General features: G+C 42.7%; 1 protein-coding gene across 2 annotated transcripts in view; it reads right to left on the reverse strand.

Moving 5' to 3' along the window:
* Nucleotides 1-25,436, reverse strand: part of CCDC93 (CCC complex scaffolding subunit CCDC93) — a 1,072,960-nt gene that overhangs the window by 933,090 nt on the left and 114,434 nt on the right. For both annotated transcript variants that reach the window (XM_085647463.1, XM_085647464.1), the window contains exon 5: nucleotides 23,064-23,162. In XM_085647463.1, the coding sequence (XP_085503589.1) occupies nucleotides 23,064-23,162 (99 nt within the window). The remainder of the gene's footprint in view (nucleotides 1-23,063; nucleotides 23,163-25,436) is intronic.

Raw genomic sequence — 25,436 nt, forward strand, 5'->3', positions numbered from 1 at the left:
GCCATAGTACTCCAACCCTTGATTTATTGTTATAGTGTAGCCTGTCAGTAAGGATAAAGTCACTTTCTGGCGACTCCCTTTATAGAGATTATGGTACTGTGACTGGGAACGAGACCCTGTACTGGTGATACCATCCAACATTTCTCTCTGGATCAGTATACTATTGCTCTACATGCACACCAGGCATTTCTGAAGGGACACTGTACAGGTTGTAACACAGAGTGCAGGCGTGCATCGGACACCTGCTACTAAGATAAAAGACAAGTAACGCAGGCTGCAAAAAGTAAAAGTTACTATGTACAATGCGCAATCAGAGAGCATAAACAGGAGATGAGGTGCAACATACCCAACCTCAACTGATGGAACAACGAAAGGGAGGGGAACAAAAGTGCAAGGAAAGCCGCTAACAAATATACTGAGAAAAACCAATTCTTGCCCGACAAAGAATTTGCGGATCGTGGCAGAAGCAGGTGCTGATCCGCGAAAAAGCTGAGAAAAGGGAATTTCTGAGAGTGCATATACGTGCATTGAAGCAGGTATGCTATTGATGTAGCTGTACTGACACACTAAAGTTCTAAATTTAAACAGATATTGAAGCAATTCTGCCTCACCTCTAGGAGACAGTGATAACTACAAAATAATAATTGAAAAGAGTCTACGGAATAGGAATTAAAGTGCTATTTCATCATTTTGGTGCTTAACTATAGCACTTTTATTTCACAATTAAAACAAAGGAGAAAATGTTTCATTTTCTGTTCTCTACAGACTGTTTGCTACCTCAAAATTTTGATCCAGAAGATGATCCACAAAAACATGGAGGAGTTGAAATGCCATTGCCACTGCCAACATTTAGACCAATTGACTTTTGTCTAGTTCCGGCTTTTTAAATAAACACAGTGGATCGTTCATCTTGTTATCTTCATTTTATTGTCTTTTTTCGTCTTGTGTATACACACATCTACTATGTATCTGTTCCTTTGCCACTTTTTGAGCACTGAGCACATTTTATTTCGAAATATTTGATGAAACAAATCATTTATAATTAAATCTATATGAGAAGACTATAATCTCTCTTACAGAAAATGTTGCAATATGTAATTAATGTTCTCTATGAAATTATGTGACATTTATTGCCCTTTGTTACAACATATCTGTTGCCCAACAGACATTAATTAGTTTGTGAGTTACTGAATATACCAATATGAGCCGTTGTTGCATTTATATGAAGAGTGAAAAACGTTTTGGCATAAAACCAAATTTCTATTGTCTAGTAACACACAATGATAAAATGTGCACTGCATTGCTTAGTCAGATGTATTATTGCCTTGCTGCTGGCATACATCAGTTCTCTGCTCCTTTTTAAACAGTAGGATGAAGCCCGTGGGGGGCATAAAAATGGTACTGAGCTCCAAAAGGTTTTTGTGAGCAAGATTCTCCTTATTTGAGCAAAGAACAAGAAATCTGAATAGTCGTCCAAGCTAGGAAAAGGTTCACGGTGGAATCTGGGGAATACTATATTCCATTAAATTTTTCAAGCATTTCTGCTCCCTTCTCATGGAAAGATACCTGCTCATGGATTATAATCCAGCCATACTGATCAAGAAGAAACAAATTCAAGAAAGCAACTTGTCTAAAGATGAATGCCATACTTTTCCCTCTCTCATTATTTCTACAGCCTGAGGGGTCGTAATCTCAGATAATTTCTGGATGCTGAATTATGGCAACTATTTGGCTATCCTTTCGGAACAGAAATAGTTGCAATGAGAATAGTCTCCAATATACAATGGTGCTACTCCTGTTTCCTGTGCCCAAGGAGCACTGATGTTAGCTACTCTAGGTGCAGAAAGGCATCTAACAACCCCTTCCACCTAGTGATCAGAGGAGTATAACAAATCCATAGCTGAAATCCTTTTGCTGCCTTCCTGTGCAAAGAAAAGTGGGTGAAGTTGTAGCACCCCGGTACACAGACTGATGAGAGCTATCACTCTAATGGAGGTTTCCCCTTTCCATGTGCGTTTCTTCCAAAAGAACTTCTGTTTGAGGTTGCTCCAGAATTAAGAAGAAATCCTTGTGGGATTTTATATTTTGGATTAACTATTTATATTATCTGTAGCCGTCGCAGTCACCCTTATCGGGGGGGGGGGGGGGTAAATATATTGGAGCATGGCACTCAAGCGCTCTATTGGTATTCATACAGTGGACATCTTCAATTGGAAGATCAAAATATTGAGAAGAGTGACTAATTATTTCAGAATTGTATACATGAGCTCCCAGGAGGTGGTTATTTGCAAAACACATGTTGGCTGTTATCAATGATTCTGTATGAAGAATCATGGTTGTCATGCACTATGTTGTATCAAGAATCATGTCATATTGGACACTAACCTCTTTGACAATGAAAAAACATTCTCACACTGAACATTCATCAGTGACTATAAAAATACAATTCTATGGAATATTCACAGTTCAAGGACTTTATATTGTCTCTCAGTTTATATCTTATTTGTGTAAGCAGCACCACGGCCCGTATGTAGGACCAAATTATGCAGCAAAGTTAATTTACATTTGTGGCTTACAATGGGAAATTATGAGCCATAATGTTGAACACACAGTGGCTGTATTCTTTTCCTACTTTGTAATTTTGACACACATTAATACTCACCTGGTTAGTGCCAATTTAGCACCTGAAAACACTGATTAATTCCCAGCCCATGGCGAGGCTAGTCGGGCATCTGCTCTGCGCCAGGATACCCAACCGGGTGGTAGCGAGAGCTACACATTCTTATAACATAAAGTAACAATAGCAATTGAAAGATGACCAGTGAACCTTAGGAAAAGTTATGCTACTGTGCGTAAATTTACAAATTAAACAGCATAATGAGGATTAGGTTGCAAGTGCTATAAATCCATAACTATGACGAAGCTGCTGCCGCGCCAGAATGACAGCATTTCACAGGCCTTTTATATAAAACTATAACTGCATAGAATTGTCTATAATTAGTTGGTTTTGCTTATTTCCATGAATGCTTATACTCTGGCCTGATGAAGGACCAGCAGAAAACAATCCGAATCAGTGAGACACTTGATATAAAAGTAACTGCGTTGACTGTAAATGTATTAAATAATATGCCTTTTTAGACTGAAAAATTGTGATATCCTTGTATTACACTGGTATTTATATAGCACTTTCTTACCTATTGCGATGACTGAAGCACTTCCCGAGTGGTGTGACTGCATTACCTATATAGTGTGACATATCCCATGTGAGATTGTGAACCACTCTGATTTGTATCGTTTTCCTGGGTGCACTTTGGACTGCATGTTAGAAAGGGTGTTGGTTGCAGTTTAGTTAATATGCAAGATGCTGGGAGGAGGTGTGTAATGACTGAAAACAGGGTAGAAGTATGGAGTGTTTAAGCATGGGGTTTGAGGATAAATGCAGCCGCACACAACAAACTTACCATCTTGAAGGCAGGCAATATCAGTAGTAGAACCTACTAGAGTAGAGGAGGTCCACCTATTAGCGCCAAACGACTGAAGTCCATCAGATGCACTGTTAAACCACCAGCAAGTCCTGTATGTAGGCCAAACCGGGAGGGATAATGGACTAGTCCACTGGAGACAATTAAAATACCAGGGAGAATTATATGAAGCTCACCCACAAGCGATGGAGGCCCAGCCCGTAAACGACACCGTCAAACCACAAGGGAGTAGGTTATTCAATCCATCTAGGAGTGACACAGCGCCAGCCCACTGGAGGCACTATTACCATCAGGGAATATTATATGGAGTCCACCTGGGAGCAATGGATGACCAGCCCATTAGACATGCTATTAAACCACAAGGAGTATTATATGGAGTGCTTTTGGATTGACAGAGGACCAACCTTTTGGAGGCTCTGTTAAACCACCACAGAATATTAGTTGGAGTCAACCAGGGAGCAACAGTCGACTAACCCATTGGAGGCACTTTTACACCACCAAGGATTATTAAATGGAGTCCACCTATGAGTGAGCAGGGACGGCTGAAGTTGTTATCTGAAGACACCCTTACCCCTCTTCCCCTTTACCAGGATGGGCAGGCTGGACAGCCTGGGAGGAGAAATTTAATAGATATAAGGCCTTCACTACTGGTGGTGTTACCCATATGTCATTAGGTGTAGCCCAGCCAAGAACGGGAACAAACTCCCCCTTCACCTCCGAAGAAGCCCAACACTGCACCAATCCAGAAAGGACCTCAAATCCTGGCTCTTCGGATAACATCCAAAGGAGCTGCACACACCCCCAACACCTCCTTCAGCGCCTTGAGACCACCACGGGTGAGTAGTGCGCTCTACAAAACCCTGATTGATTGATCATTGCAATGCCCATGAGATGGGTCATCCCACCAGTAGGTGAAAGACCCCAACTAGGCATATGTGAGGAGGAAGGAGTACCTACCAGAGGAGAGGAAAATAAAAAGAACAACCAGTATACATTAATATTATGGTAAATGGGTAGCAGCCACACAACCAAGTATAGATCCAAAATACAAAGAAATCTTTTTTTCCAAGTTAGTTACATATGGTTATAAAGCAGAGTTCTCGAGATGCTGCATCATAGATTTTCAAGTGACAAAATCTTGTCTCATAATTAAGGTTAATATTTTTTAATACTGCAGGCCACATGGACACAGGCAGGGAAGAAAATGCTGAAGGGCACTTTTTCATTCTACAATGTCTCTCACTTCCACAAGATGGCGGGCATGCTAGAGGGAGATCTGGGCTTCCCTCACAGGGAGTGCCCCAGTTGCTATGCACAGAACACAGGTTGATGGGAAAGGTATAGCTAATGCTTAGAACTGACGGTTGAGCTAATATTTCATGTTTAACTGAATTTATAGTGATATTTTCGTAAGAACAGGTACATTTAACTTGAAATAATAAAAAAGTCATAACGCTCCCTCTGCAAATATGAGAATCTATGACAAGTGGAATCCAATTTACATTTAGACTGTTCTAATTACATTGTTCTTAAGTGAGTAAATTAACTTGTGAATGACTGAAAATCATAAAGGAAACAAGGAGAAGATGGATGGAGTGCTGAAACTTTTCAAACACTCACCCCCAGTCACAGATCTGGATTGAATCCATCATCATTCTTTAGCTCACTTTGCCACCCCAGTGTGGACCCAGCCATGTGCAAATCAGTCTTGACCCTATGCCTCATGGGAACAGTCCATCCTGAATTGCCAGGCCAGTTCCTGGCTGGACCGGAAACAAGCATCCTGGGACCGGTTTTTCGGTAACACCCCTCATCAGCCAGGCTAGCTTGAATCCAGTGGCAAAGTGAGCAAGGGGCCCACGTCTGGGCATCATAAAGGAACACTTGCATGCAAACAATGTCAAAACTTGAAAAAGTGATAATGTAGCCGATATTTTACGGAAAAAAGATGACGTGCGTGTAATTCTCTAAATTCCATAATTATAGTGCTTGCATGTCTAAGAAACTACATCACCTCTTTGTATTGTCTAGGATGGTACCCATGGCCTATACTTTAAATATGCACTATAACCTGAGGGAATACAACATCAAACTATGAAACCACTGAAAATACCAAAGCAAGTAGCAGTAAATAGGAGTCAAATGATCTTTATTTTAGAAAAGCACCTGGTCCCGAAGGAATTTCCTGATGTAACCGCAAGATGGTAGGCCCCAGTATTAAAAAAGATGAAGGATACTATATGACATATCGGAATGATCCTGAGGCATCATAAAAGGCTAATATAGTACTAAGATAAAAAAGGGCTGAGCAATAATTCCAGGTTCGACAGAGTGGTAATTGTGTTAGGAGGTATACCAAGTAAGGTCATGGTAAAATGGAAACTCCAATTAGTAAACAAATCAGTCATGAAAAGGGCACTGACTCCAGGCATTCAAGCAGGCTTTGATACTAGAGATAAAACCATCGACCACATAATACTTCAGCACTTGAATCTGGATTAAAAAGTCAATACTAGCATGATTGTTTACTGGATCGGAGACATTCATTTGAATTTATAAGCATAAGGCTGCAAAAGAAACTGAAGAGGATAGACACCCTAGATGTCCAATTAGTAGTAATCCAACGACAATACCAACAAGCATTGGCATAGCCAATAGGTCTCGCCTTTGGGACCTTATAAGTATTTAGTTATGCAGCACAATATCCTTGGTGCAACTACATCACTGTTGCATGGCTAAACACTTATAAGGTCCTAAAGGCGAGACCTATTGGCTATGCCAATGCTTGATTTTTTGTGGGGGGTGGTCAGGAAGGGGGATTTAGGCAATATCATGCCAGAGGCAGGTAAATGGACTAGAGCAGTCTTAGATTAACCTGGGTTTGGTAGGGTTTTACAATAGCGGGCAGGATTTACGGGATGGAGGGTTGTTAGGGAGAAATTGGGTGGGACCAGGCCAATCAGGGTTGTTAAGAGTACACCCAGGGGTTAAGCAAGTCCAGGAAAAAGTGAAGGGGGTTATGTAAGGCCTTATCTGTAGGTGAAATTGTGCCACGGAAGGAGGGATTAGTTTAGTTTGGGGGCAAAGATTGGAGGTGTAGAGGAATGAGCACACAGTGAAATGGGTGCAAGAGAAGGGAAGGCTGCTGCAGCAGGTCAGTCTAATATTGAGGACATGTCCTCCATCCTACTCCATCAGACGCCTCCCAATTATCGTTGCTATGGGGGCCCTTTTGTGCTCACGTCACATCCAGGCTGCATACCCAGGAGCAAAGACCAGCCTGTGAATACACTTTTGCCCCTTTTAATCTCACTTTGCTCATGTATTCAGTTGGTAAACTAGGGGTAAGAGTCCACGAGAGGGGATGAGATAGGGAAGGGGTGGGAAAAAGCTAATCTGAGCAATGCAAAGAAAAATACAGAACACAAGTTTTAACAGACTGCCTGATGGTAATGAACTGAACCAGCAGCCTGGAAAGAAAACATTACCCAAGGCAGCTTGCAGGTCAGCTACATGTCAATCCTTCTAATCTAAGCCCTCCGGCCCTCGTTAAAGATTGACCATGACAAAAGCCGGCCCTGGATAGGACTTTAAGGTAAGGGCAGACAACTTAAGAAGCGGATCCTAAAGACAGGTTTTGATATTTGGTTGGAGTGTTCTTGGCTAAGGAGGCATTTCACAGGCAGGATTAGGACGGTGGGTCATTTAAATGGGGGTAGGTCCTCATTGCTGTGGGCTCTGCTAGGCGGGCACTGCCCACTGAACAAGGGAGGTGAAATGGTTCTGAAAAAATAGCAATACGGTTTTGGCTGGTGTGCGGTGATTTTAAGGAGGAGTGGGAAACTTCGTACTAAGTAGCTATTACTTCGTTGTGGAAAGGCAGTGCATGTTATAAGTTAATGGTTTTCTTTTATTTCTAAGACTCTTCGGTTGGGAAGGGGAAAAATCTTTAGTGACTGATGGATACTCAGGTAGAGGAAGGACGCACTTCTACTTTGTGTTCAGGTGCAAATATGTTGATTCGCAAGGAACCAGCGGCGATTGGAGCAAGGAAGGGAGGCAGCTGTCTCTTACTTGTCCAGCTCCTCGTACAGCTGGTAAATGTCAGTGAAGTGGGTGCATATGGTGGGGGAGCAATAGCGAGAGCCATGGGTGGACTCTCGGTCTTGCCTGTGTTGGAGTCCCGTGATTGATACACACCGATCTCCAGGAATGGAAGAAAGGGCTAGGTTGTCCGGCTCCAAAATGCTACGCTTGTGCACTGTCACTGCTACACCCCTGGAGAGGGGGAAGAGGATTGCCCGGAGCACCATGAGATCTGAGACGATCCGCCTCAGGCAGAGGCGGAGTCGAAGGAGGACACTGCAAATTTAGTAGGTCTAAGAACAGAATAGAGGAGGACCAAGAGGAATTAGAGACAGAGGAGGAGTCAAAAGAAGAAGAGTATTCTGGGGGCAGGGAGAGAGGGGGGGTTGACACTAGACGAAAAGAGGTGGCTACGGAGGGTTGGTACACAAGGAGGAGGAGTGAGGTGAAAGTAAAAGAAATGAGGAGGAAGAAAAGTGAGGAGCAGTATGAAACAAGCATTAAAGTAACGCCGCGCGGCCATGAAAGCGAAAGTGATCGCGATGACGCGCTCTGTGCTCAGCACGCGAGGGATGCGCACGCAGCAGCGTTGATTGCAGAGGCGGAGCGAGGCGCGCGCGCTTGTGCGCGTAACCGAAAACTGGTGGCCGGCAACAGCCTTTGGAACCATTTCCAAAAGCCACTGACTAAATGTCTCGCAGAGCAGCACATGCGCTGACTCAGCGAGACCTAAAAAGTACAGTGAAAATTAGAAAGGAAAGGTAAAGTGTTGTAAAGGTGAAAAGCAAGGGAGTCTTCTGGTCCTGCTAATATTTTCAATTTACCTTGTAGAAATTGATGAAATTAACAGAAGATGAAATGTCTTCCCATCACACCCCATAAAGATTAAAGCAAGAATCACACTGTTTCAGCACCATATCCTTAAATAGGACAATTCTAGTGTTTAGATTACGAAGTTGAGGGCCTAAAACACTTAAAAGAAAATGTTTTGACCTTCAACTAAGGAAATTCGAATATAGTCCAGATAAAGCAAAGGGTTTAGAATGGATATTTGCAACTACTTGCATTGAACAAGTGAAGAAATGAAGGTATTATTTGGGCTTCTCCCTATCAGCTAATCAGCATCCGTTGTAACTATTTAGGCTTTCTGAATCCAACGCGTTGCTGGATCTTGTTCAATCAGGAATAAATCCTTTGCACCATCCTCAGATAATTTCACAAAGTTTGCCTCCACCTGTTTTTTATATCTTCGTGTCCTCTGTAACGTCATATCACTTTGCCTGCTGTCATAAAACAGCCATCCAAGTCATTATCATGTTAAAATTACACTACTGTCATTCCCTCTATTTGGGCCATCCTACCTACTTGTTTCAAGTGCACCAACTGGTAGTGAAGGCTGGTGTTTGCCCCATTCTTGGGCTCTTTCCACACTCATCCATCTCAGGACAATTAGCACTATTGCACTGGTTACCTGGTTAAGTACGGCAAAAAGTTCTATATTTCAAGCCCTCTGCCTGCATCAAAAGGCCATTTATGACTGTTGCGCGGCCTTCTTTCAATTACTTTTATCACATTTTATACATTTTATACCTTCTAGATCACTGTTCCCATTAACACTAGAATGTTCTCTGTATCAAGTTCTGTCTCTCCGCTGGAGCTAAAAGGTTTGACAAAGAGTTATTTCTTGAGGAGGAGATCTCTACGTAATATATTGCACATGAGAGATAGAAATGACAGAGAGAACTGGGCTTCTAACTGCATACAGCCCTACATACATTAAACATACATCCATAACAAGGAAATCTGAACATCTTCTACTGGAGAGGGATAAGACATGTTCAAGGAGGTTAAACAGAGATTGAAACAAGAAGCCAGAGCAAAACACTAAGGACTCGCAGTTAGTGGCGACACAGGTACTGCAGAAACTTTCTAGATTTTTCAAAAATGCACCAGGAGCAGAAAACTATTGAATAGAAACGTCGCCTGAGTTAAATAAAATGTTCATTAAAATTAAAATGAAGATGCTTTAAATTGGATAAAGGTGTTATGTTATGTTATTTTAATTTATTACACGCTCGAATAAGCCCCGAAAGGCTATCTCGGTGCTTGAAAAGGACAAGAGAAAGCTACACACAATTGATTTTCCCAGTGAAATGAAGATGACAGAAAATGGCCATCATTCTCTGAAATCAATGTCTGAAATACTGGCTTCTGGAGAGAAGGTTGGAAATGTTTTTTGTTTTTTTTTGTTTAAAGCCAAATCAGTCCTGCTGCGAGACAGAAAACAACTGCAAGATATATAATGCAGATGTCCCCTACCGGAAATTGACAAAGTTATTGGGGGAGGGAGGAGTAGAAAGATAAAAAAAAATAGAATTTGTAAACTGTGCCACCACAATCAACTGCATGTAAGTTTATTGCCAAAGGTAAACATCAGAGCCCTTAGTTCTCTGTATCACTACACTTGAATTGTTTCAAACATGATTTGAAGGACTGTTCTTCGAACTAACCAAAATTAATTAAACACAAAATCTCCAAAGAGGTTACAAAAGCTGCAGGCTACTGCTTTATTAAATATTTGCATGGATTTTGTAGGGATGATCGGTTTTAGATTTGCTTTGGATTTTCAGCACAGTACATTATGTTTACAGTGCTTTAATTACGTTTTGTGTGTTTGTTTTCTTTGGGAAAGGAGCTGCTTTATCCTCTTGTTCACTAAAGGCTGATTGGCTGGCCATTTCTTCTCCTTGCATGCATGCATAAACATCAGAGAATTAACATATTATAAAAAATATGACCTCAATAAGAAGAAAATAACAGAAAGCATAGAGAAGAAATTGAAAAGCAGAAAGAACTACACTCATACCAAGCCATACAAGCCAATAGCTTATTAGTGTTGTCATGGTAGCTAAATAGGTGACTGCAGGGCCCACAGGACAAATTGATTGACATGTTATTCTTCATATTGCAGGCTTTATGACTGCAAAATCAGGAGTCGCAATCCACTTATTAAATGTATTTTGCAAGTTGGTATAGTATTCCCGGCTAGCAAAGTGCCTCTTCTGACCAATTCCAAACCACAAACAGGAAAGGGTGTGAAATGGGCACCCATGCATCAAAGTTTTCAACACTGAACAGATAATGACACCCGACCATGTGTGGTCTCAGATTCACAAAGTCGAAGTTGCACCCATCCAGCTTATGAATGACAGCGAGTGGCCTCAGCGGAGCAGTGTGTGATTGAGGGGACCACTGAAAGCTTCCCCTTGTGTCATTCCTTGCATGTTTAAGGTTTTTTTTAAAGCACTCCCAGTTGCATGGCAAAATGAACCCCAATTTGAAACCAGTCAGTGGAAAAAAAACCACACTGATTTGTGACCTGGGCTTAGTATATCGGGCCCACACTCCTTAAACACCACTACAGACCCTCAGTGTACGTGCTCTCACCATAGAAAACTGTAAGAGGAGAGCGTGATGGTGCTGGCACATTAACATATATGACTTCCTTATTTGTCCTTTCCAGCAGTAAATGCCGAGAAGTAAGGAGGGGGCCAGTTAGGACAAAGTCCTCAGAATCAGAAGAAATGGAACATTCCTTTCAAATCAAATATCAGCTCTTCCCATGGGATCCAAAGCCTTTGACCATGCAGAAAGAAGCATGTTTCAAACTAGAGTTCTAGTGAGTTGGAGAGGAGTTGCTGGCCATTCAGACAGGTTGATAGGTTGATCCTAAAAGAGGGAGTGGAGATGTTTGCTTAGACATATACGGCCTCTAGTCATTGACCAACATAATGTGTAAGAGTTGTAAGGTGATGCCCTGGATGATGGCCCATTTCCAAAATAAATTGTTTCGTTCACAGTGTTGCGCGGATTGAGTTACCCCTGCTTCCACATATGAAATGGGGCTTTATAGATGTCCACGTGGACAATCACCACCCTATACTTGATAGCAGGAAGAAAGGCTTTTAGGGCAAAATAGACTACAATTATTCCTGAGGGAATAATCTAAACTGTTCCGCATGACACGGATGGAAACATACATGCATTGTGGCCACATCTGAACTCTTACGGTTCAGCTGTGAAAGGGCAACCAGACCAGAAGGCTTTATCTACATGTCAGTGCTGGTATCACAGATGTTGGAACAAGGTGGGCTTGATTTGACTGCCCAGCAACTGATAATGTCCAGTTAGGTGTTGTAGGGAAAATATGTATAGGCCTGGGGGAACCACCATCTTGCAAAATACTTGGAGTTCTAGAAGCTTCTGAAGTTATTGAGGAATTGCCCTAATGCCAAACTTATACCTGAAGCACAGCCAGAGAGGGCAGGTTTGGTCAAGTCTGGAATACAAAATTGTCCCAATGAACTAAGGGTATCAGAAAAGATTTTTGGTAGTAATTTGGATGCATCACAAGGAATCGAACTTGGAATGCAGACCCAATATCACTAAGATGGACTTTGAAACTCAATTAATGAGAATAAACAAAAGGTGATTATTAGAATGCCTGCATTAATCTAGGTCACAGGTAAATAACTCATGCTGCATTTCTGTAAATTGTTTGGGCAACATGTCATGCTAACCAGAGACCAGCCATATGCAAATCTGCCTTTGTTCCTGATAGAGCAGTAATGTCTGGCCCAAACTGCCAGGTCAGGTACCCTCCAGAAACACAATCAACCTTAGACCGCTTTCAACCTATCTAGACCTTGTCAGTGATATATAGCTTGATTCCTCTGGCACAGTGAGCACGGGACTGCTGTCTATGCATACCCACTGCACTTAGGCCACACTGAGGAAAACAAAAAGATGATGGCAGAGTTGATTAAGCTTTGATAACACAATGGTCTGAAGACATTAACCACATATGCTGGTGCTTCACGATACAGGTGTTTATTGCCCCAGCTAGAGTGTCAAAGAGTTATCAAAACATTAGTTGGTTATGCATAAATGTAGATGCTTCCCAGGCAAGGGGAAGAATCTGTAGAAGTCAGCTTTGTGCCAGGATCTTCTGCCACTTTAGCTCATCATAGCATTGATGTATCCTGTCTAACTGAGAAGCACTAGGAACGCTGGAGCTTCTTGTTGTAAGATTAGTGCCACGTTGAATCCTTGATTATTTGCTAGAACCATGCCTTGCCCTAAGGCAAGCTGCCAACAGAACACACTTTAGTTGGCAATTATTTGATGTCTGAAGACTTTGAAATACCTGGCTGATAGAGCAGGCTTTCTTTAAGCGACAGAACCTCTCAAAGGACTCGGGCTTCATGAAAATCAGTGGCTTTTGACTTTGGTTGATGAGCCGTCACTACCACATGTCTCGATGGACATAGACTCAAACGGGATTTTACTACTCACAAGTAGGATTGCTTAGCTGAGAATACATCTGTTAGCAATGGGGTCTCTAGTTGGCAGTTGTATGCACCCTATCCAAGTAGGGGCCCTCACTCTAGTCAGGGTAAGGGAGTCACACAGCTAAGATGACTCCTGCTCACCCACTTGGTAGCTTGGCACATGCAGGCAGACTTATCTCAAAAGCAATGTGTAAAGCATTTGTTCATACACACACAGCAACACAGTGAAAACACTACAAAAAGATACCGCACCAGTTTAGAAAAATAACCAATACTTATCTGCATAAAACAAGACCATAACAACAAAAATCCAACATACACAAGTAAAGATATCACTTTTAAAAGGTTCAAAATAGTTCAGTACATAGAAAATTATGGATGCATCACGTTTAGCACAAAGTACCTAGGATGCGTCAAAACCAAAGTAGAAAACAGGCGCAGGGGAGGTGAGGTGCCGGATAAGCAAAGCGATGCATTTGTTCCTTACTCCAAGGGGAGGTGATAAGTCAGTTCCTTACTGTCAGAGGAGGTGATGCTTTGGTTCCTTACTGTGATGAGAGGTGATGCGTCGATCTCCAGACACGTGGTCTCGGTTCCTTACTGCTGGGCATCGTCGATGAAAAACTTGGCGCCCAAGGACGATGAGTCGAAAATCCAGACATGCTGTGTCGATGAGGAGGCAGAACAAGCGTGGCATCGATTTCACAGCCGCTAAGCAGGTGATGTGTCGATTACTTCAGCTGCACCACGGACATCGGTGACACAATGTCGATGACTTGGGTGCAGTGATGTTTCAGCCACAGCCAGGCGCTGCATCGATTCTTTAAACGTACCGCAGCAATGCATTGGTTTTTCAACTGCACGGCGGTGCTGCGTCAGAAAAACGTGCGCTGATGGTCGATGCATCAATTTTCTCAAATTTACCAGATTCTACTTCCAAGGGCCCAGGAACTGAATTTGGCACCACTTGGCAAGAACGGCCTCTCAGTAGAGGAGCCCAGGCACTGGTAGGTGAAGTCTTTGATGGTCCTGAGACTTCTTAACAGGAGGCAAGCACGCACAAGCCCTTGGGGAACCTTGGAACGCAGGATTTAGAAAGCAAAGTCCAGACCTTTCGCCCCAGTACAGAAGCAGCGAGCAGCAGGCTAGCACAACAAAGCAACAAGCAGAGTGTCAATCCCTCCTACAGCATTCAACTCTTCTTCCTGGCAGAAGGTCCTCGTAGTCCAGATGTTTTCTGAAGTTATGGTGTCAAAGCTCCAGTAATTATACCAGTTTATGCATTTGAAGTAGGCAGACCTCAAAGGAAAGTCTTGGCAACGCACAAGACCCAGCCTTTCCCTGACCTGGCTCCAGACACTCTACAGGTGGGTGGAGATAGCTTTATGTGAGGACAGGCACATCCCTATTCAGGTGTCAGTGACAACTCCTCGCATCACTAGCTCAGGAAGACCCATCAGTGATAGGCCATCAGGATATGCAGGGCACACCACAGCTCCCTTTGTGGGACTGTCTAGAGTGAGTGAGTGCAGAAACAGCCCAACTGTCACCCTCCCTCAGACGTAGATTCCACAGGCAGACAGCGGCACAGAATGGTAAAGCAAGAAAATGCCCACTTTCTAAAAGGTTGAAACAACCAGGGTTTGGACTCTTAATGAGCAAGGCAGAGCCTCAATTGAACAATAAACAACAGAATGCCAATACTGATCTCTCTTTTAACCTTATTGTCACAAGTAAGTGCTTTTTGTTGCTGTAGTACATCGCGTTTCACCATATGGGTGACTTGTTATATGAATGTGAGAAGGGTTGTTCAGTGGCTGTTATTTGATTTATTGTTGCAGGCAACGTGCTTACCATCCTGCAGATAAATAGATCGGCCGATCTATTAACTAAAAAAGCCAAGGTAAGCTTATGACTCTTGAGAGGAGTGAGAAAAGGAGGCTGGAGGTCTGTTGGAGTACATAGAGTGATTGTGATTTGTTTTGTTACAGCCTTGTCGGTCATGAGGAGAACACCAATAATTAAATTGGGGTGTTCGAAACGCGTCGACCTGTCGGATTTTGGACCTATTGAGTGTTTTTTTATATGTTTGAAATATTTGGATTTTTGGATAATCATTGTGAAATTCATTCACCTTAGGTCTCTTTTTGCTTTCAAGAATTGTTTTTCTAAATTATTGTGACGTATAAAACCTGTTTTGTAGTATTTGATGAGGGTGTGTATGAATGATTGGTTGTGTGGCTGTTAGAATGAATGTGTACAAGCTCGAACATTGAGTGTGAATCTAATTAGGTAATGTGTTTAATGTAGGATTGCTAGTATGAGAGCGTTGTTCATTAGTGAAATATGGGAGCTATTTGATATGTAAAGGATTATAATGATTTTTGAATAGTTTATTAATTGATTTTGTTGTTCAAATAAACATTGATATATTCATCAATTGAAAAGGAAAAAATTCTATTGGCCCCTTTGTTTTGTTTCTTCGTGACGTGTTTAAAATATCAAAAGCAAGATCAATAAACAATAAAACAATTAAATAGTGCTAAAGTGTTGTCTAATCACACGAAGCACATGATAACTTTTGAATTAGACCAACAATTTTATGGATTCCATAGAGGAACGCCGGACTAACTAACGAGTCTATCCAGGAAACTGTTTGTGATAAACTTCACCACACCTACCGATGGCTTGACCACGGTCATCTACGCAGCATTAATTACTGCCATGAGAACTCTGTGAGAATTCATTTTCTTCCCGTTCAAGTGTCCATCACTCCCCCCCAGGCCATTCTGGAGCCCTGGAGCCCTATCGTCCTTGACTTGACGCCAAGTTTGTACCTACTAGGTTCCCAACCCGAACACGGTGCCCCTCTCGCTACACCTTCACCCTTGTCCTGAGGAAGACCCCATCAGTAAGGACCTAAACCAACCTACATGGGTTAAGGGGTCGAAACGTCGACATACCATACACGCCAGTACCACCAATAGTGCAATGTGCACTGTGTTTGTCCAATTGTACATGGCTTTACAAATGACTGTATACCAATTGAAGAATTTCATTGTGATTATGTGGCATTGAGCAACATGCCTAACAATTTAATTGTGATACTGCTGAATGTTATATATCACCTGCCTCACTACCTGACTCAAATCACCCTCCTGCCCTCCCCTCACTCAGTTGGGCACCCCAACTTTTTATTCTAATATTGTTCGAAAATTGTTGGTCTAATTCAAAAGTTATCATGTGCTTCGTGTGATTAAACAACACTTTAGCACTATTTAATTGTTTATTGATCTTGCTTTTGATATTGCATTTCAAAACATAACTGTGCAGGGACCATTTCTCTATGTACTGTCAAAATAGAATACAGCGTAGCTTTAGAAAAATAACAACACTTAAAATTCCATCGTTATACGATATGTTTATATCATTAGTTACCTGACCTCTGGGAGAGATGTCTGCCCCAGAAGATAGGTTTAAAGGTTCTTTAAAGAATATATATTTACATGCCATGCTGTTGATCCTCTGCAGTTTAGGTAATGTTCACAATATAACATTGTTTTTATATAGCATTTTCCTACCTCTTGTGAGGCCCAAAATACTCTAGTACCACTACATACAAAGATGCAGGATGCATTAATCCAAAGTTACACTGGGATTTTTCGATCGATTGCTTCCTCTCACATAGCTTTTTTCCCATTAGATCTAATGCTTTGTTGACTTTCGAACTGCTGCAGTTTTTTTTGCTTTTTGTGTTGTCATTAAAAAAACGCTGTCTGAGCCACTGCTCCCAGAGAATCCTCAGCGTCGTGGATCAGCACTGTATGAATTTCACACTGAAGGCCGCAGCAGTGTTTCTGACACACAGTCGCAGGGAAAGCCAGACATTATTCCTCACTCGGCCCCCTGGGGCAATGAACCCTTCCACTGCAGATGAACTATGAGCTCGGCCCACCGTGAGTCTGGGAGCAAATCTCATACATAACATCATGGCTGCCTGAACTGAATACAGGCTGCGCTGACAGCCAGGCTCTAGTTTCTATCCTAAATATTTTATTGTGCAACCCGGTGAGCTGGCACAGTTACTCCAGAATGTGGCTGGCAGCTGTATATCACCGAATCATTCTAGTAGGCCTCTTTTAGCACCTTTTGAATTAATCTCGCTTTTTAGGTCTCGCCTGACCCAGCGCGTGCACTGGTCTGGCGAGACTTATTGAGAGGGCTCCAAAAAGTGCTACCAGGCCAGCCTAGAGCTACAGTGCATGTGCACGGGCGCGCGCGCGCCGCGCTTTACCGCGATTTACTTTCACGGCCGCTTTGATGTTTGATCGCAATCGCGACCACTTTCGCGGCCGCACGGCCGCTTGGCATAGCCAATAGGTCTCGCTTTTGGGACCTTATAAGTATTTAGTTATGCAACTGTTGCATGGCTAAACACTTATAAGGTCCCAAAGGCGAGACCTATTGGCTAAGCAAATGCTTGTTTATTTTTAGTGTGTGTTATGTCGCTTTGCTCTCTCTGTTACGCTTTACTCATTTATCTGTAAAACTCATAGTAGGTGGTTCATGGTGGACTGTACACCTACTGTACAACCCTGATAATGGCAGTAGTACTGGTCGCGTGGATTCAAATTTAACTCGTCACAGTACGGCACACCACAAGGAGATTTTAAATACTGACTTTGACAATGAACAGTGGAGTCTCACAGCCGACGTATATCCGTTTGGTTTTTAAGAGCCGCTCTTTACCCTTCCTCTGGCTTCATTGAGCAACCTCCGGTTATAGGAGCGCTCTACAACAGAGAGACCTACCCTTTTACCAGAAAACTCGACCTCAGTTCTACAGAAGACCTTAGACACACATAATAGACCTTTCTCACATAACCAGTGTAGAGTGCTACACCGTTCTCTCCAACAGCTCCTATGGCTGAGGCCCGCTTCAGCCTTTACAGAACAGTAAATACAACCGTGATCTCACTGAACACACCAACAACATCCTATCATGCATCCCATATTGCACCCAAACGATGGAGATGGCATGTTCCTACTCCAGTACACCACCAAACACAAATAGAACACCACCGTCTGCCATCCCTAGACCCCAAGACAAAATGCTTTTGCAATCGTATTCCGAGCACATGTTAGGAATATCATTTTGAGCACATCACAACACAATATGCACTATGTCTTAATATGGTATGGTACATCATAGACAGACATCATGCATAGCCTTAACTGACTGCAGACCCCACCCTCGAAGAACAGGAGGCTAATTGGATGGGCCCTCCAGCTCACTCCTCACCCAAGCCCGCTAGGTCCAGCAGCCATTCAGTGACTCTACTGACTTATAGCTGGGTATTCTGCATCCTCCCTGCACCCTGAGATTACCTTTACATTTCCTGTTGTTCAGGCATTTGATGCTATTGCCTCTTCCATTAACTCCAAGATCTTCTCCTTTTCGATGACCTTCAAAACCTCACGTCTCATCTACCATTCCACAACACTCCCTTCCATGCAATGCATGACATTTCATGTGGCTGCATTGACTATAAGGTGCCTCCAGCCTTTTTGAGTCCCCACTTTGCTTTTTGGCTTCCTTGGGGATGTGCGGCCTTTCGCAGATCATCAGATGTGACCTTTAGTTTCTTTGCGAAGCACTGCAATGAAGACCAATCGACGCGTCTTCTTCTCATCACATTGATTTCCTTGGAATAGGCCCGAGGGTCTTCGGAAACTCTTTGCAGCCTGCCATTCAAATTCGGCTTGTCTGATATGGCAGTATCTCCCATCGCAGGGCTGTTTAATTTGCATGTGGGTCACTCTTTTAACAAATTGCTGAATATTATAATACCTGGGCCAGATTTCCCACTGGGCACTGTAGGCGCATGCACATGGACGCCAATACCTAAGGTTTCAAGGCATCTGCTGATTGCCCTAAACCCTGAGATGGATAGCATGTTATTGTCACAGTGGTTCCTCTGCTGGGGGAGGGTGAACTGAGTGTTGCAGCATGTTCAAACTGGGGATGAGCTGCTCATGGTTTTCTCTCAACAAATGTGATTTTTTTGTGTGTAGCCAATAAAGACATGTTATGTGCATTCAGTTGTGTAATGGAGACTGCTTAATTTCAGCTGGTGGTTGCAGGTGGGGCCCACTGGCACTCATTTATGGGGACCGGCATTCATTTGTACTCATCAGACTTTGATCCAGAGCAGTAGGGAGAAACACACAGAAGAGGGAAGCAAGAACGATGAAAAACAGTGACAAAGAGAGAAAGCAGAGATGAAAAAGAACAGCAAGAGTGAGACAGAGGGGCAGGGAGTTTGTGGTTTTGTGTGAAAGATGATTGAAGTGGAATCAAATCTACACAATCCTGGTATTTGGCACCCGAACTTCATTAGTGACGGTGGCCAAGACTTCTGACCAGGAATAGGCGAGATTTGTGAAATTCACTTTCAGAAACTATCGCGAAAATGTTAAAAATCTCCGCAAACACGCGTAAATATCGCGAATACGCGGACGTTTTTTTCCTGCCCGTTCGCTGTATTTTCTGCGTGATCGCGGCTCGCCAACTTACCCATGCGGTTGCTCACGGGCGCGAGATCTCAATCATCTCATACTCTCGCAGTGCATGATCGCGAGAAGAAAGATGTGATCGCGCGACGAATGATGTGATCGCGTGATAAATGACGTTAATGCGGGCGCGAACTGTCGCGAGACAGCGCAAATGGCTACCAACAATCCAACATCTCGTGGAGAACGCGACTGGATCGGGAAAACTTGTCGGCGAACGCAGGGATTCAGGTAAGGCGATCGCGCGCACGCAAGAATGTATTTTTTTACAGCGCGAGCAAGAAAAAAAATTCCGGAAAGATGCGGATTGCGGAAATTTTTACATTTTCGCGCTCTCCGCGGAATGCGTAAATGTAAAATTATCGCAATTTCCGCGAGCGGAACGGAATTTTAGCCCAGGCCTACATCTGACTAAAACTTTGGCCTGGGCACTTTTTCTTTTACAAATTAAGCACTGGTAATGAAGATGCCAGAGGCCATGGACCAATGAGAACATGAAGATTGCAGCTGCTCGATAATATCCATGGCATATATATCTCTGATCATCCATCATTATTTCTTGGTTCTGCTTCTGAATCTTCAACAGCCATGTTTAAAGGCCTTGTATTCAGTGTTTCATTTTGTGCGTGGCTTAAGCTTCAATATTTGAATGCATGTGTTTAAAGTGTTGAATGGCAAATACTGTAAACAACTCAAAAGGAAGAGTAAACATCCAGGCCCAGAGCTATTGACGACTTGGAATGGGTAAATGGCCAGCAATGCGTCTTCAGTTCCAACTATTTAAGTGATTAGAAAGAAACTATGGAAATGAGAAAATGTACTTGATGAAATCACAGAATAAAGGAAAGACATAAATCAAAGTCTGTATCATAGAAAGTGCAAAGTGACCTAAATCCTGGCAGCAGAAATATTTTCGCTTGACATGAAAGTGGATGGAGGTCGATCACGAAGGGGGATGGTGTACTACCAGAACATCTAGGTTTTAGTGCCGTCCTGCATGGATATCGATTGCGTGATACCAAGTACCAATGTATCTGCTAGGTAAGTATAGACATCTAACCGTAGATTAGCTGTCTTAACTCTAAATGTGCTGGCCATCCCAAGTTAATTACATCTTAGGTAGGTAGATGTGTAGATAAGAATAGTAAATCTGCACGTACCTATGTGCACGCGCCTCCACACTATAGTGGGACTTTACATCTAGTATTTCTACAAGACGATGTTTTTGTGCTTGATATTGTCATATACAACCAAGAAGATGTAAAAGGCTTTGAACATTACAGAAATGTTAGAACTTATGATTGGCACCAAAGATTCAGGAAGTTGAAGAAAAAAAAAATGGGACGACCCTTAAGGGAATCTGATTCCAGACATACATTAGCAAAGGCAAATGACTTACATGAAATGTATTCATGTTTGTACTGAAGTCACGCTAGTTCTTCATTGAGATCATGGACCTATCACGACAGAGCATAAGAGGCTCAAACTGTTTAATCCGTATTAAAAGGGGGTAAACCGGATGAATGACAGTGGGTGATAGTCCAATATATAATATACATATGCAACAGAAGCCTTATTAAACATTTATTCTAATTCCATAGCAGTATACATTATTTATTTACAATTGTAGTTATGCACTTACGCTGTATGACTATTGGGATAAACTATATAGCAAGTGCTGAACAATTTCAGACCAATGGAATGTAGTTTGTCTTGTCCATAGTTTTAGGTAGCTCAATTCATTTTAGTGCCCAGTTAATTTGTGTGTTTAGAGCAAAGCAACATTGCACACTCCAAATATTACCCCATAGTTTACACAGCTCAGATGCCAATAAACATGCACCGCGTACTGCTGCCTTGCGGCTAAGTTTGCTCTATATAAATACCACTTACACACATACATGGTGGTGAGTGCAGAATTCGCTAAGAATAGGCACCTCTGTGAAGAACAACAGCTTCTAATCATTCACAGTGGTGCACTAGAGGACATATTTGAGAAAGACGAAAATGCATCTCAAAGATTTGTGTGTATTAGTCTCAAGGCAGAATTGCATGCTTCTCTAGCTCATTGAATCTCGTAGTAGTTATAGTGTGCTCGAGTCTACGGTATTCCGGTCCTGTCACTCCCAATGCGGTGACCCATCCAGCCTGCCTGTCTTCCGGTCACATCGCTCCCAGTGGGGTGACCCATCGAGCCTGCCTGTCTCCTGGTATCATCTCTCCCAATGCGGTGACCCATCCAGCCTACCTGTCTTCCAGTCACATCGCTCCCAGTGGGGTGACCCATCGAGCCTGCCTGTCTCCTGGTCTCATCCCTCCCAATGCGGTGACCCATCCAGCCTGCCTGTCTTCCGGTCACATCGCTCCCACTGGGGTGACCCATCAAGCTTGCCTGTGTTCGGGTCGTATCACTCCCAGAGTGGTGACCCATCGAGTCTGCCTGTCTACCAGTCGCATCTCTCCCAGTGGGGTGACGCATCGAACATGCCTGTCTACCGGTCGCATTACTCCCAGTGGGGTGACACTTCGAGCCTGCCTGTCTTCCGGTCGCATCACTCCCACTGGGATGACCTATCGAGGCTGCCTGTCTTCCTTTCGCATCGCTCCCAGTGTGGTTACCCAATTCTGATTTTAAGCTGGGAAGGGGATGCGCTTGGGAGCTGGGTTTACTCAGCAAGAGCGTGAGCGATGTCCAGATAAGTCATTGACGCCTTGGCGTTCTCCTTCTAGCCCTCTCAGCTCGGGCCACAATAATGGACATCACCCTGTTATTAAAGGCTGCATGAAAACCTTTTTTATTATGCAGAATGCAGTCAAAACAAGCATTGAAAATGCAATAGGTCTCGCCTTTGATTAAGTTAAAGCCATTTGCTTTGCTAGTGGTATTGTATAGCAAAGTAAATGGCTTTAACTTTATCAAAGGAGAGACCTATTGCATTTTCAATGCTTGCTGGTGTTGTTACAAAGCAGCACAGAGCATTAATTGAGAAGAGACCCAGAACCTAGTAGTACTAGCGTTACTGGCCGGCTTTATTACATTATAGTTTGCTGCTGCATAATATAGTTGTCTTTACATGTCCTCTACTCAGTTAAAGACCATAACGAAGGAGAGGACACATCCAACGACTGGCATAGGAAAGGCATTGGCGAATTCCTCCCAATGAGGTCTCCATTATCCAATGAAACATGCTCAGACACTGGAGAAAGGTTGATGAAATGGGATAGAGAACCAATGCCTGTCCTTCCAATACCAGTCCTTGACCCATATTATGCCACTCCGTTTTCTTCAATGGAACATTCCGAAGTTCTAAGTAAATACAATGTTTCTGAGTATAATTCAAGAAGTAGAAGATCTGTCACTCAAATGATCCCTAAATAAAACTTGTCTTAAAACCAGATGCATCCTTTGTATTAAATAACATGAAATTTGGAGACACCCCTGCATTAGAAACTGAAGAATACGCAAAATATCAGCTAATTATGCGATAACACAAAAAGCAAACTTGCTTTTTATTTTAAATCAACAGATCCTGTACAAAATTAAACAAAAAACATGATCAGCGGCACTCACCTCAGGAAGGCTATGCGTTTTCTGAAACTGTGACACAGAATAGCTTCGGATGTAATCTCCCATCTCCTCCCTCGTTTCTATGGCACGCTTTACAAGCCACTAAATCGTAAATGACAAGAGGGATTATTGTTTACATTCAAAGTACTTTTCCCATCTAAAATAATTACTCAAATGTCTATAATTTAAACAGCCTTAAGTAAGATGAAATGTTAAGTGTCCAGCTCTCACTAATTGAGGTTGTAGCACTTCTTTAAACAAGGAATACTTTAGTGTAGAAAAACGGCTTATTTAAATTATGCAGAATACTAAACAGTAAGCTTAATTCTGCACAAACGTATAACATTGCAGGATAGACCCATGTCCTAAGCTGCAGCAGGTAGGACATATCAGCCAGCCAAGCTCATCACCAACTTTGACGGTCCGCTCACCATCATCTCCAAAGCCTCCATTCTTCTCTACATTGTTTGCAGTCACAAATACACGTTGCCTCTGTTTCATGTAACCAAGTGGGTGTAAGGTAGCTACAGTGTAGAAATGAAAGGCCAGATGTATGAAGCATTTTACCGGTCGCAAACGGCTCATCTGGCCTTTTTGGCATGTACCAAAGGCAAAATGTGACTCAGTAACTTGTTATCGAATCGTATTTTGCTTTTGCAATTCGATATTAGGAAGGGGCGTGTTTAGGGCATATTAGGAAGGGGCGTGTTTAGGACATCCCTTCCTAATACCGAATGCCACTGGTATGTAGGAATGTTTTATGACCGGGAATGCAGTCTCAAAACATTCGCAGTTATACCAGCTTCAAGTTGGTGGCAACCCATTCACGAATGGAAGGGGTCCTCTTTTTGAATGTATGCATAAACTTCTATTTTTGCTTTAAGGAATTACAGCAATACCAGACATGGTGGTCTGCTGACCTCAGCATGCCGCCATCCCTGTGATTTTGCGATTGCTAAAGGGTCGCAAATTGCAACCTACCTTATTAATATTTATGAGGTAGGTCATTTGCGACCTACTTAGAATCGCAGAAAGTGTTCAACACACTTTCATGCATGCCGTTTTGCAATTTCCTAATTGCGAATCACAAGGATTCGCAATTAGGGAATCGCAAAACTGTTCCTTAGTACTTCTGGCCCTAAGATGCAATAATTTGTGGTGATCTTTTGTAAAACTAAAGCGGTTTACGAGCAGCGATAAGCCAAGTTTGGTAATCTGTTTCTTTACCTATGTCAATACCCCAGTTTTCTCTACTTTTTTATAGGCTACTGGCTTTCCTCATTCAAGGCCTCTGCAAACAGGTTTATGCTTGTCGCCTTTATGAGGTGTGTCAATTCCATAAAATTAGGAAACATTGGAAAAGCTGAGATATATGTGGAAGGGCGCAGAAAAACAGGGAACCGACTTAACCGGATAGATGTGTGTTTCTCTGCTCATGTAGTGCTTTATGTACAAGACTAAGGGCCAGATGGAGGAACATTTCATTTTGCGAGTCTCCAATTATGATTTTTTGCAACTCGCAATTAGAGTCTCAGACACATTAGAGATTCCCAATGGGGTTGCAAATGACTTGCTTCATCAATATTCATGAGGCAGCTCTCAATTTGCGACCCTTGGGAATGGGCAATAACACTGGTATGGTGGCCTGCTGGCGACAGCTGACCACCATGTCTGTGTTGGTTTTTAAATGAAGCAACTTTTCTTTTAAATGCAAGGAAAACGGGATGCATTTCAAAAAGAAAAATGAACCGTTTGTTTCTTTAAGGGTCGGCAGTGGTCTGTGAGACCACTGCCTTCCCTTAAAAAACGCTTTCGCTACTATTCACAAAGGCGAAGGGGTCCCCTGGGGACACTTTCCAGTTTACAACTGGCTTACCACCTACTTGAAGTAGGTGGTAAACTGTGATTGTTTTGCGATCAATTTTGAGACTACATAACTGAGCAATGTATTCACTAACACAAAAATGAAAATTAATGTATGCATTTTTTTCTACCATGTAGTTGTCCAGCCAGCACCTTTCTTTCAGAGTGCCCAGTCTACCATGCCCTGCGAGGAAGATGAGGAACAAAGCTGCACCCACAGCACTCAATCAGGTGCCAGGATGTTCCGGAGTTTACGGGAGAGTGAGAGAGAGAGAAAGAGAGAGAGAGAGAGAGAGAGAGAGAGAGAGAGAGAGAGAGAGACAGAGCGTGATACGTGCCATACATAGTACGTGAAGGCATGAGACGAAAGAAGCAACTGTTGGGGTATATTGTGCCCTAGAAGGTAAGGGTGGACGCGGCGAGGGGGCCCACAAAACGCAAAAACTTCTCTGTGTACAGAAGTATAGATGAATCCAATGAAAGCCACTGAAAGGGGTCGGAGGAAGATTAATA

The sequence above is a fragment of the Triturus cristatus genome, chromosome 3_2 (assembly GCF_964204655.1).
Source record: "Triturus cristatus chromosome 3_2, aTriCri1.1, whole genome shotgun sequence".
Lineage (NCBI taxonomy): Eukaryota > Metazoa > Chordata > Amphibia > Caudata > Salamandridae > Triturus > Triturus cristatus.